Source organism: Prionailurus bengalensis, chromosome B4 (genome assembly GCF_016509475.1).
Source record: "Prionailurus bengalensis isolate Pbe53 chromosome B4, Fcat_Pben_1.1_paternal_pri, whole genome shotgun sequence".
Classification (NCBI taxonomy): Eukaryota; Metazoa; Chordata; class Mammalia; order Carnivora; family Felidae; genus Prionailurus; species Prionailurus bengalensis.
In genome coordinates, this window is record NC_057358.1 from 34,634,656 (window position 1) to 34,647,033 (window position 12,378).

The window sequence follows — 12,378 nt, forward strand, 5'->3', positions numbered from 1 at the left end:
AACTTCATCTTTCCATTACTAAGTTCCTCATCAGTCTTTCAATTGATGATTAACTAGAGTTCCAAAATAGAATTAAGCTGCAGACAAAATTATTTGTATGATCATTTTCTCAGTAATTTCAAGGTATATACCTAGTAAAAATGCATAGGAGAGAAGTCAGTTCATTAAATATGATGGATGTATTAGGGCAGGTGTTTGCAAATGGCAAACTACAGAATGTAGGACGGTTAGCTGATTGTTTTTAGAAAGAAAGAAAGAAAGAAAGAAAGAAAGAAAGAAAGAAAGAAAGAAGAAAAAGGAAGAAAAAGAAAAGAAAGAAAAAGAAAGGAAAAGAGGGAAAGAATGAAAGATTAATGGGAACACAGCCCTGTATTATCTCTAAGCTTAAAATATTTACTATCTGACCGTTTATAGAAAGTTAGCTGATTTCAGGGGTGCCTGGATGGCTCAGTCAGTGGAGCATATGACTCTGGATCTCTGGGTTGTGAATTCAAGTTCCACACTGGGCACGGAGCCTACTTAAAATAATAAATTAAAAAAAAATAAATAAAACGCTTTATATTTTAAAACTTTAAAAACAGTTAGCTGATCTCTACTTTAGGGTTTAATAGTCTCTTGGAAGCCTCGGTTGAGAAAAGCTCTGCCCAGGTCCATTTTTTTATTATTTGTTATTCTATTATAATTGCCATTATTTATTGACCAAATTATTTTCCTCACCAATTATTTGCATATTCTCAAATACAGTCTGTCAGACTTTCTATTTTACTAGGTCTGAAAATAACAAGTTGTCCCATTAAACTCCTAAGGTAATCATTGATTTTTATAAAGTATCATTATGGGGGCACCTAGGTAAGTCAGTTGGTTAAGCGTCTGACCCCTGACATCAGCTCAGGTCAATGATCTCACAGTTGTTTTCTTTCTTTCTTTCTAAGTTCTTGCCACCAGTGTTATCATTCTTTTTCTTTTTTTTTGTTTATTTATTTTGAGAGAGAGAGAGAGAGAGAGAGAGAGAGCGAGCATGAGCTGGGGAGGGGCAGGGAGAGGGAGACACAGAATCTGAAGCAGACTATAGGCTCTGAGCTGTCAGCACAGAGCCTGATATGGGGCTCAAACCTACAAACTGGTTGATCATGACCTGAGCCAAAGTTGGATGCTTAACCGACTGAGCCCTACAGATGCCCTATGCATCTGGCTCCAAGCTGACAGCATGAAGGTTGCTTGGGATTCTCTCTCTCTCTCTCTCTCTCTCTCTCTTGCCCTTGCCCACTCCATGGGTGCATACTTTCTCAAAAATAAACTAGATTTTAAATTTATTTCATGTTTTTGGTTCATTTTCTTTTTTTAGTGCTCAAAAATATCCAATGATCGGGTGCCTGGGTGGCTCAGTCAGTTCAGATCTGAGTTCAGCTCAGGTCATGGTCTCATGGTTCATGAGTTTGAGCCCCGTGTCGGGCTCTGTGCTGACAGCTCAGAGCCTGGAGCCTGCTTTGGATTCTGTGTCTCCCTCTTTTCTCTGCCCCTCCCCCCCTCGCACTCTGTCTCGCTCTCAAAAATAAATAAAACAAACAAACAAACAAACAAAAATCCAGTGTTGGCCAGTGAGAATATATCTTTTGATAGAACTTTCAGGAGTCTTTGATGCTTCCTTGCTTTCTCTTATAAAATAGTCTAGGCTCACACCTTATATTTTTTCTGCCCTAGTACTGAAATCAGTCATTTCTCCAAAGAATCTTGGTTCCTTCTGGAAGGAAATGATATTTAGAGGCCACTATCTGTGTAGTAAAAACTCCCATTGTTATTAAGTCATGTTTACAAATTATTCATATTAACACTTAAAATGAATCCAACTACTTGGCTTTATTCTTATTAGTTTTATGATAGTTTCTTGACATTTTATTGGAGTTTCAAATCATACATTCCTTAAACTATACACTTAATATGTATATAGTTCTATAATATAAATACACAAATATTCTTCCTTTGTAGAGAACACCCTGTTAAACAATACAATACAGAATAAAAGCAATGATAGAAAAAAATCTTTTCCTCTTGACTTTAAGAAGGAATACCTCTAACGTTTCCCATTAAAGTGGATATTGGTTAAGGAAGTTCCCTTTTATTGTAAGTCTATGGAGATTGCCATAATCTAGAATTCAGATTTCTAGCTTCCAGAACTATGAGAAAATTAAATTTCTGTTTTACACTATCTAGTTATGGAGGCTTGGAAAATTAATATAAAATTCAACCCATTTTCTCCTGAATCCTATTATTACTCCTGAGAAGTCTATCACTGTTACAGAACATCCTTTAAAGTAATTTATCTTTTCCAAACTGATTACTATAAAAACATTTTCTTAATCTTTATTTTTTGAGAGACTGAGTGTGAGTGGGGGCGGGGCAGAGAAAAAGAGAGTCACAGATTCTGAAGCAGGCTCCAGGCTCTGAGCAGTCAGCACAGAGCCTGACATGGGGCTCAAACTCAAAACCACGAGATCATGACCTGAGCCGAAGTTGGATGCTCAACTGGCTGAGCCACCCAGGTGCCCCTCCAAACTGATTACTTCAAATATCTGTGGGTCATAGGTTCTATAATTCATTACCATGGGTCTACATGTAATTTATATCCAGTTTACATTTCTTCTTCTTTTAACTTTGAGGATTTGTGTTTTTCATCAAATCAAGAAAATTCTCAACCATTCTAAATATTTTCTCTGCCCCATTCTCTTGATTCTTTCATTTTAGAACCTATAGTAGGCACACACTGGATTTTTCATGTTAGATAACACCTAAGTTATTAAGCTATCAATATCAAGCTTGTAAGCTCTAAATCCATTATTTTTCCATTCTTTGCTAGTTTTATATTTTGCCAAAAGGGAGTACCAGAGGAAGAATGATAGGATGAGGGGAAGGGTTTTCTTTCTTCCTGTTTGTTATCGCTGTTCAACACCATGCTAGGAATGGTCCTTCATCTGGGACCAGATGAACCAACCCAGTTGGTTTTGATAAGCGGGTTCTTTTTGGTAGTCCCAGAACCAGACTTGCTGCTTGCCTGTTCCAACTGGGCAGAGCCCCTCAACTTCTAGGTTGTGATAACCTAACTTCTTCTCTTTGCTCTTCTTTGTGCTATCTCACAAGTCTCTTTTTTTTATTTTTCTGACTTCCATTTAACCAAAGACCCATTTGAAATTCTTTGTGTTGAGGTGGTTCAGTCAATTAGCATCTGACTCTTGATTTTGGCTCAGGCTATGATCTCGTGGTTTGTGAGTCTGAGCCCCATGTTGGGCTCTACACTTACAGCGCAGAGCCTGCTTAGGATTCTCTCTCTCTCTCTCTCTCTCTCTCTCTCTCTCTCTCTCTGCCCCTCCCCCCATGTATGTGCACGAGTTCTCTCTTTTTTACATAAAAGAAAGTAAAATTCTTTGTGTTGAAATATCTAGCATAAGTTTTGTTTTCATGACTGGACACTGACAGATTAACAAGTAACTTTTTATCTTAGTGCTGCATTCCATGTAATATCCCAGACATACCTTCTAGTTGACTGATTCTCTTTTCACACATACCCAAAGCTGTTTAATATTCCAATAACCTATACCTTACATTTCCAGGAGTTCTATTTGTTTCCTTGAATCTGCCTGTCATTTTCAACAAGGTTACTTTTTCCTTATGTTTCCAATATCTTCTTTTTTGAATATCTGATAGTACTGAATCTATTTCTTTTTTGTCTGCTGTAACTACCAACAACTACTGCTCACAGTGGTGCTTCCTTATTTGCTTTGAAATTCTTATCACCTCTTCATCCTTGTCAGGAATTTACCGATGGTTGTCATTTCTGGGGTAGGGGTAGAGCATCCCTAGACAGACCACTCCATACCCACAACTTATCCTGTTTTTAGTTACCATAAAAACAGTGCCTGATAACTTCCTTTACTTGGCTAAGATATCAGATATGCTTGTTTTTTTTTAAGCTTATTTATTTTGAGACAGAGATAGCCTGTTGGAGGGGTGGGAGACAGACAGAGAGGAAGACAGAGAGAATCCCAAGCAGGCTCTGTGTTGGCAGTGCAGAGCCTGACATGGGACTTGAATGCATGAAACCATGAGATCATGACCTGAGCTGAAACCAAGAGTTGGACACAAACAACTGAGCCACCCAATCACCCTCAGATATGTTCTTAAAAAGGGTGTTTATACAATGTTAGACAAAATATTGTAACATATATATTACAAACAGAATTTATATGTATTTGAGGGGTGCCTGGATGGCTCAGTAGATTGAGCGTCTGACTTCAGCTCAGGTCATGATCTCATGGTTTGTGAGTCTGAACTCCACATTGAGCTTGCTGCTGTCAATGTAGAGCCTGCTTCAGATCCTCTGTCCCCCTTTCTGTCCCTCCCCTGTTCATGCTTTCTCTTTCAAAAATAAATAAACATTAAGGAGAATAAAGAATTTCTATGTATTTGAGGCAAGAAGAATTTTTAGGTTACATATCAACCATACTGAGAGATGAGAAAGTCTCAATGATGTCCATTTCCATACTGATTTGTTCAACTTGGCATGAATATTTTTGTCACAATCCAGTTTTACTTCCTATACAAGTATAATACTAATAAAAAGCAGTGCATTTATTTGGGCTTTTCTTTCTTTTGGTTAAAAAAAAAAAACCCTTTTTTTTAACGTTTATTCATTTTTGACAGAGACAGAGTGCAAGCAAGGGTGGGGCAGAGAGAGGGGGAGACACAGAATCTGAGGCAGGCTCCAGGCTCTGAGCTGTCAGTGCAGGCCCAATGTGGGGTTTGAACCCACGAACCGGAGATTGTGACCTGAGCCGAAGTCAGATGCTTAAGTGACTGAGCCCCCCAGGTGACCCGGCTTAAAAAAACTTTTAAAAAAGAGTAAAATTTACCTTTTAAATCATTTTAAGTGTACAATTCAGTAATATTAAGTACACTCACAGTATTGTGCAACTGTTACCATTTCCAGAACTTTTACATCATCCTAAACATTAGAAACTCTGTACCTTTAGTAAGAACTCCCCATTTCCTTCCTCTTGGCTTATTTTATTTATTATAATATCTTCAAGGTTCATCCATGTTGTAGACTGTGTCAGAATTTCATTCCTTTTTAAGGATGAATAATAAACCATCATCGGTATAAACCTTACTTTGTTTATCCATTCATGCATTTCTGAACATTTTGGTTCTTTCCATCTTTTGGCTTCTACTTTTTCTTAATCCACTTCTCACTTTTCAAATTTCTTGAAACAAGTGAAAGCTATGAGCCCTTTCCTTGGAAATATGTGTTCATGTCCTATCACATTAATTTTGCCAGCAATTTCAGGGGATCCCTATTCTAGTGACTGCCTGTCAACACTGCTGGGATGACAGGGTAGAAAGAGAAACGTATAATAGACTAAAACTAACTGATAGGTTCTGTGATCCCTTTACAGACTGATCTTAAACAGTGTAAAATTTTTTGTTTTACCATCACCACAGATAAATATTATTTGTTATGGTAAAAGGACCTATATAATGAAATCCTCTTTGAATTTACTGTCACAAAAAGCTTATTTCTCTGAATTAACTATTTTAAACTTTAAAGTTATCAGTGAATAAATTCTCAATAAAAAAATCCATTATTCTCCCTGCCCTTTTCACTTAGCTTCTAAGAATTCAGGAAAAGTTTGTTGCTATTTTACAGCCTGTAAAAACTCTCTCTACAGTTCCCCCATGATAACTATTATTTGTGAGCTTGTTGTGTGCTGGGGACTACCCATTTTTTAATTTAATCCTTCTAACAAGGTCTACAAAGCCATGGTCTGACCCCTGGTTATCTCTGTGAACTCATTTCCTGCCAATCTTCCCCCTGCTTTGTTCACTTTGATCCAGCCACAATGACCTTCTTCCGTGTATATTCCCTCCACAGTGCTTTTGCACTTGCTATTTCCTCTGCTTGCTATGCTCTTCTCCCATCAGATGTTCATATGGGACCTTCATTCACTTCATTACTATATGTCACATATTCAGAAAGGGCTTTAAGTTTATTTATTTATTTTGAGAGAGCGAGAGCGAGTGAGCACGTGTGCAAGCAGAGGGAGGGAGAGAGGGAGGGAGGCAGTGGGAGGAGAGAGGGAGGGAGGGAGTGAGAGGAGGCAGGGGGAGAGAGGGAGAGAGGGAGGGAGAGAGAAAGCGCGAGCCCATGTGCAAGCAGAGGGAGGGAGACAGGGAGGGAGGCAGTGGGAGGAGAGAGGGAGGGAGGGAGTAAGAGGAGGCGGGGGGAGAGAGGGAGAGGGAGAGAGAGAGAGAGAACCCCATACAGACTTGGCACTGTCAGTGCAGAGCCTGATACAGGGCTTGATCCTAAGATCATGACCTGAGTTGAAACCAAGAGTAGGACACTTAATTGACCGATCCACGTAGATGTCCACATAGAGGGCTTTCGTGACAATCTTATTTAAATGCCACCTGCATCATGTCACTCTTTATCTCTAAACCTGTTTTCTTCTTTAAATCTTTCACTACTATTGATGATTCTACAATATTTGTTTATTGTTTCTTCCCACCACTGAAATGGAAACTCCACGAAAGGATTAATTTATTCTGTTTAATATCTATATTCTAAGAACAACACCTGGCATAGAATGGGTGCTCTAAATATATTTGTTGATTTAAAGAACAATCTATAACATAGGCATTATTAATCATACAGGTATAGATACTAAGCCATAAAAATAAATTTTAAACCTGTTTGTATAAAAGTCAAATGACAGTAGTGTAGCCAGTTAAGAGTCCCAGTGAAAATTACAGAATCCCCTTAAAAAATATAAAGAAATAAAAGCCATAGTTGCTGTCTCAAGGAATTTAAATCTAGCACTGGAAATAAAACCTATGAAACATTTTACAAGTAGGACATACTACATACTGTGACACAGGCTAAATTTGTAGATTAAATGCCCTAAGGGTTTTATAATGAAGAAATGATCAAAGTTGGAATGGGGTTAACCTATGAAGAAACAGAAGGCACCACTTCCTCTTAATGGGAGGAAGAAAAGCACTTAATAAGGCCAGAATCCATTAAATTTTTTTTTTTAATTTTTTTTTAATGTTTATTTATTTTGGGGACAGAGAGAGACAGAGCATGAATGGGGGAGGGGCAGAGAGAGAGGGAGACACAGAATCGGAAGCAGGCTCCAGGCTCCGAGCCATCAGCCCAGAGCCCGACGCGGGGCTCGAACTCACACACCCGTGAGATCGTGACCTGAGCTGAAGTCGGACGCTTAACGACTGAGCCACCCAGGCGCCCCTGGAATCCATTAAATTTCACACCCAAAATTTATTTAAATTTTGCAATGAAACACTGCATTAAAGAGGAAAACACAGGCCATGTAGTTTTATTAAAAAACTTAAAATATTCAATACATTTACTTAAAAGAAAAGAAATACTGATCTATATTCAGCTAAGCCAAATGATCTGTTACCACATGATTTATTACGTTCAGCTTATAAATACAACTGCTATCTGACACATCTAGGGACAGTCATTATCCTTCGTATTAATTGCAAATGAAAGAAAAATCTCATTACACCAGACGAACACCTGGACGTAAGTCTGAGAAAACTATTCTGTCCTAATAAAATTAATGGTAATATTCTAAATTTGTATAGTGCCATACATGAAAAAAAATCTGTAAGACTTTTCTTTAGCACATTTCAACTGTGCTTAAAGTTATTTCTCTGAAACTTGTCATCAATACTTTAGTATTGTTTTCTATGTTACCTGAGGAATGTATATAGATGAGAGGAAGGAGCACGAGACTGAAAGGAAAACCAAGAATGACAAATACAAGTGCTGTAGAAGGAAAGCAAATGTAAGAAGACTGGATCCAAGACACAGCACAGTTAACAAGATATTTAATAGAAATTGCCAGAGGAGGGTTATTCCCATACCCCATGTACTGTGCAGAACCTACATACCTTCCACTGCCTTGACCTTTTCCTCCAACTCTCGTTTCCTCTCTTCCTTTAACATCTGCTCCTGCTCCTTCTTCTGCACTGCTAGGAGAATCTGACGTTCTTCCTCCTCCTCTTTACGCTTCTGTTTTTCTATTCTGGTAAGCACAGGGGTCTCCTGGAAAGAGCCAATCAAGTGTATAGAGTCAATACACAATCATGTAAGATCAGTTCTCTGCTCTAAGATTCAAGTTTTTACTGAATTCAATTTATTTAATAAATAATATTAGGTAGGGAGCTTATACCCACCAGTTGATCTTATCTATAGAATAAATATATGGATGAACATTAAAACACAATGGCAATTTAAACCAAGGTAAACGTGTTGGTCTCAACAATCTACATTTTGGGAGATAATGCTATGAATATGCTGGACCAGAGAAAAGAAACTGAGGCAGTTTGGAAACACCACTCTTACAGATTTACTATTTGAGAAAAGTGACATCTTAAAAAGTACTCTCATCTAAACAAACTTCAAAAAAGAAGAACATAGGGTCACGATTTCAGGGTGCATGACTTTAAAACCCTTAACTTTAATATTTTACAAACAAAACAATGAATAAAATTAAGAGTTTGGTGGAAGGGGCTACCATTTTGCCTTAAGATACCTAGAGGCAATTGTACAGAAATTCATAAAATTACTCAGATTGGCTATCATCTTCCCTTGTTTTTCACACAAACAATTAATATAAACATTTCAGATGGTAACTGGGAAAGTGATTATCTACGAAATCTAACAAAAGATAAGGGAAAATAGGACCATTACCATCATAATGTATGAAAGTTTTACTCTGCATATTTTCCAATATAACTAGTTCCAAGCCATTCTGTAAACCAGAATAGTGAAGCTAGGGCTGAAATTGTTTATTTTCAATTCTTCCTTTGCCTTTTGTGATGTGAAAGCTAGAACTTTTAAGAAAAATTTTTATTGAAGAGTAACTGTTCCCTGTATATAGAATTGCAGAGACAGAAAAATGAATCCAGTATCAACAAAGGGAGAATTCACAATACCCTCACAGAAAAGATAACATTAACTATTCCATTTTAAGGAAACCTTAATCAGGAATGTGAAGCTTTTCATCACACATCTTTTTGGTAGTAAGAAGACCTAAGGAATCTGCTGTACTGGACATTTTCAAAAAATTTTATGCCATAGACATTACACAAGTGCTCTTTTTAAAGGGAGAAAAGAGACAAATGCATATTGACCTTTACAAGTCACTTATAAGTCTCCACTGAACACTGAAAGTGCTCTGATTAAAATTTTCTATTATTTTCTTTATGGTCTTTGAAACCAAGTTCAGATTCTCATTTGATGCAGAATTCAGAAGTGCTCTTGCCTAGATAGTAGACCTTCCCAAAGTCACTTGACCTTTCAAATTCTATGAGCCTAAGTTTGTTACCTACAAGGTAAAAATCTAAAATGAATGAGAAAGGAGACATGAATATGGAAAAAAAAACCCAAAAAACAAACCCAAAACACCCAAACAAACCGAAAAACAAAATAACCATTATCACACCTAACACTGTAAAACTAAAGGAAGTTTCCTAAAATCTTTATCCTATAACCAGAGCAGGTAGTTGAGATACACTGGATATTTTTTCTGAAATGGGGATGCTACTGACATTAAGGAACATTCTTCTGAAGAATGCTAATCTAGCCATTGCCTGCTAAATGTTAGTTAAGTACCTTCTCTCCATTACACAAGTAGCTGCCCCCCCCCCCCCAAGTCCTTAATTATTGCAATCCAGCTGAGAAGTTGTAATGGAACAGATACCCCTAACAACTGATAGGATGGGAGAAGTGGAGGAGAGGAAAACTAAGCCTGGTCAAAGGAATTATTTCACTTGAATAAAACTGTAGTGGTTTCTATATAATGTGTGTATTCTGCTTCTCCTTGCCAAAGGATAGCAGGTGAGAACATGTGAAATATTCTTCCTTCAACCAGCACAAGAGGATCTTAATTAGGGTCAGCATTTTATTAAGGACTAAAGCAATTCAAGCTAATGACTTATGAATGGAAGCATTAAGTCACATAAGAATCATCTGTAAATAAACATGGGAGGTGTTTCATGTTTGAAGACGATGGAAGGGGTGAAAAATAGTTAATTATTTAATTAACCAAAAGAATATCTATAAAATCCTTTTTGCAACGAATATGATTATTCTTTAAAATTTTTTTCTAATGTTTATTTATTTTTGAGAGAGAGAGACAGAGCACAAGCGAGGGAGGGGTAGAGAAAGACACAGAATCTGAAGCAGGAACCAGGCTCTGAGCTGTCAGCACAGAGCCTGATGCAGGGCTTGAACTCACCAACTGCGAGATCGTGACCTTAACTGAAGTCAGACACCCAACCGATTGAGCCACCCAGACTCCTGTAATGTTTATTTATTTTTAAGAGGGGGGAGGCACAGAGAGGGAAGCAGAGGATCCGAAGCAGACTAAGAGCTAAGAGCCTGATAGCTAAGAGCCTATGTGGGGCTAACAGCCTGATGTGGGGCTTGAACACCTGAACAGGCAGATCATCACCTGAACTGAAGTCAGACAGACACTTAACCAACTGAGCTACCGAAGCACCCCAACAAAGTATGATTCTTACTATGTAAAGATACCTTACAAATCAATTAACAATAGCCCCCCCACAAAACAAATGGAACATGAATATCAAATTCAGAAGAGATATATAAACCACATCCATGATCAAAAAGAAAAGTAAAACAGCCTTTTCTTTTTTTTTTTCATATTTTAATTAATTTCTTTTTTAAAATTTACATCCAAGTTAGTTAGCATATAGTGCAACAATGATTTCAGGAGCAGATTCTTTAATGCCCCTTACCCATTTAGCCCATCCCCCCCCTCACACAACCCCTCCAGCAACCTGTTTGGTCTCCATAAGTAAGAGTCTCTTATGTTTTGTCCCCCTCCCTGTTTTTATATTATTTTTGCTTCCCTTCACTTATGTTCATCTGTTTTGTCTCTTAAAGTCCTCATGAGTGAAGTCCTATGATATCTGTCCTTCTCTGACTAATTTCACTTAGCATAATACCCTCTAGTTCCATCCACGTAGTTGCAAATGGCAAGATTTCATTATTTTTGATTGCCGAGTAATACTCCATTGTATATATATATATACCACATCTTCCTTATCCATTCATCCATTGATGGACATTTGGGCTCTTTCCATACTTTGGCTATTGTTGATAGTGCTGCTATAAACATCGGGGTGCATGTGCCCCTTCAAAACAGCATATCTGTATCCCTTGGATAAATACCGAGTAGTGCAATTGCTGGGCCGTAGAGTAGTTCTATTTGTAATTTTTTGAGGAACCTCCATACTGTCTTTCAGAGTGGCTGCACCAGTTTGCATTACCACCAGCAGGGCAGAATAGATACTTTTTCTCTGCATCCTTGCCAACATCTGTTGTTGCTTGAGTTGTTAATGTTAGCCATTCTGACAGGTGTGAGGTGGTATTTCACTCTGGTTTTGATTTGTATTTCCCTGATGGTGAGTGATGTTGAGAATCTTTTCATGTGTTAGTTGGCCTTCTGGATGTCTTCTTTGGAGAAGTGTCTATTCATGTCTTTTGCCCATTTCTTCACTGGGTTATTTATTTTCTGGGTGTTGAGTCTGGTAAGTTCTTTATAGATTTTGGATGCTAAAATCCTTTATTTGATATGTTGTTTGCAAATATCTTCTCCTAAAATAGCATTTTCACTTACAAAATAGTGAAGGATGATAAAAGGTGATACATTTGTAAAAATGTGGTAAAGTGAATGCTATCAACTTGTTGGAGCACAGGTGGTTTGGAGGATAGTTTGGATATAAAAATCAAGAACGCTAGGGGCCCCTGGGTGGCTCAGTTGGTTAAGGGTCCAACTTCAGCTCAGGTCATGATGTTGCGGTTCGTGAGTTTAAGTTCCTTGTTGGGCTCTGTGCTGACAGCTCAGAGCCTGAAGCCTGCTTCAGACTCTGTCTCCCTCTCTGTCTGTCCCTTCCCCACTTGAGTTCGGTTTCTCTCTCTCTCTCAAAATTAAACATTAAAAAAAAAATGCCAGTTTTGTGGGGCACCTGGGTGGCGCAGTCGGTTAAGCGTCCGACTTCAGCCAGTTAACGATCTCACGGTCCGTGAGTTCGAGCCCCGCGTCAGGCTCTGGGCTGATGGCTCAGAGCCTGGAGCCTGTTTCCGATTCTGTGTCTCCCTCTCTCTCTGCCCCTCCCCCGTTCATGCTCTGTCTCTCTCTGTCCCAAAAATAAATAAACGTTGAAAAAAAAAATTAAAAAAAAAAAAAAGCCAGTTTTGTAATAAATGCCTAGAGAAAGAGCCTGAAGCAAATAGGTAAAAGTGTAGTACTGATGATTTGTGAATTG

At 38.1% G+C, this 12,378-nt stretch overlaps 1 protein-coding gene across 1 annotated transcript in view; it reads right to left on the bottom strand.

Annotated features, from left to right (window-relative positions):
* The window catches only part of LOC122473289 (cat eye syndrome critical region protein 2), a 180,704-nt gene that overhangs the window by 27,210 nt on the left and 141,116 nt on the right, over positions 1–12,378 (bottom strand). The window contains 1 exon segment of the mRNA XM_043563606.1: positions 7,972–8,125. Within this exon segment, the coding sequence (XP_043419541.1) occupies positions 7,972–8,125 (154 nt within the window).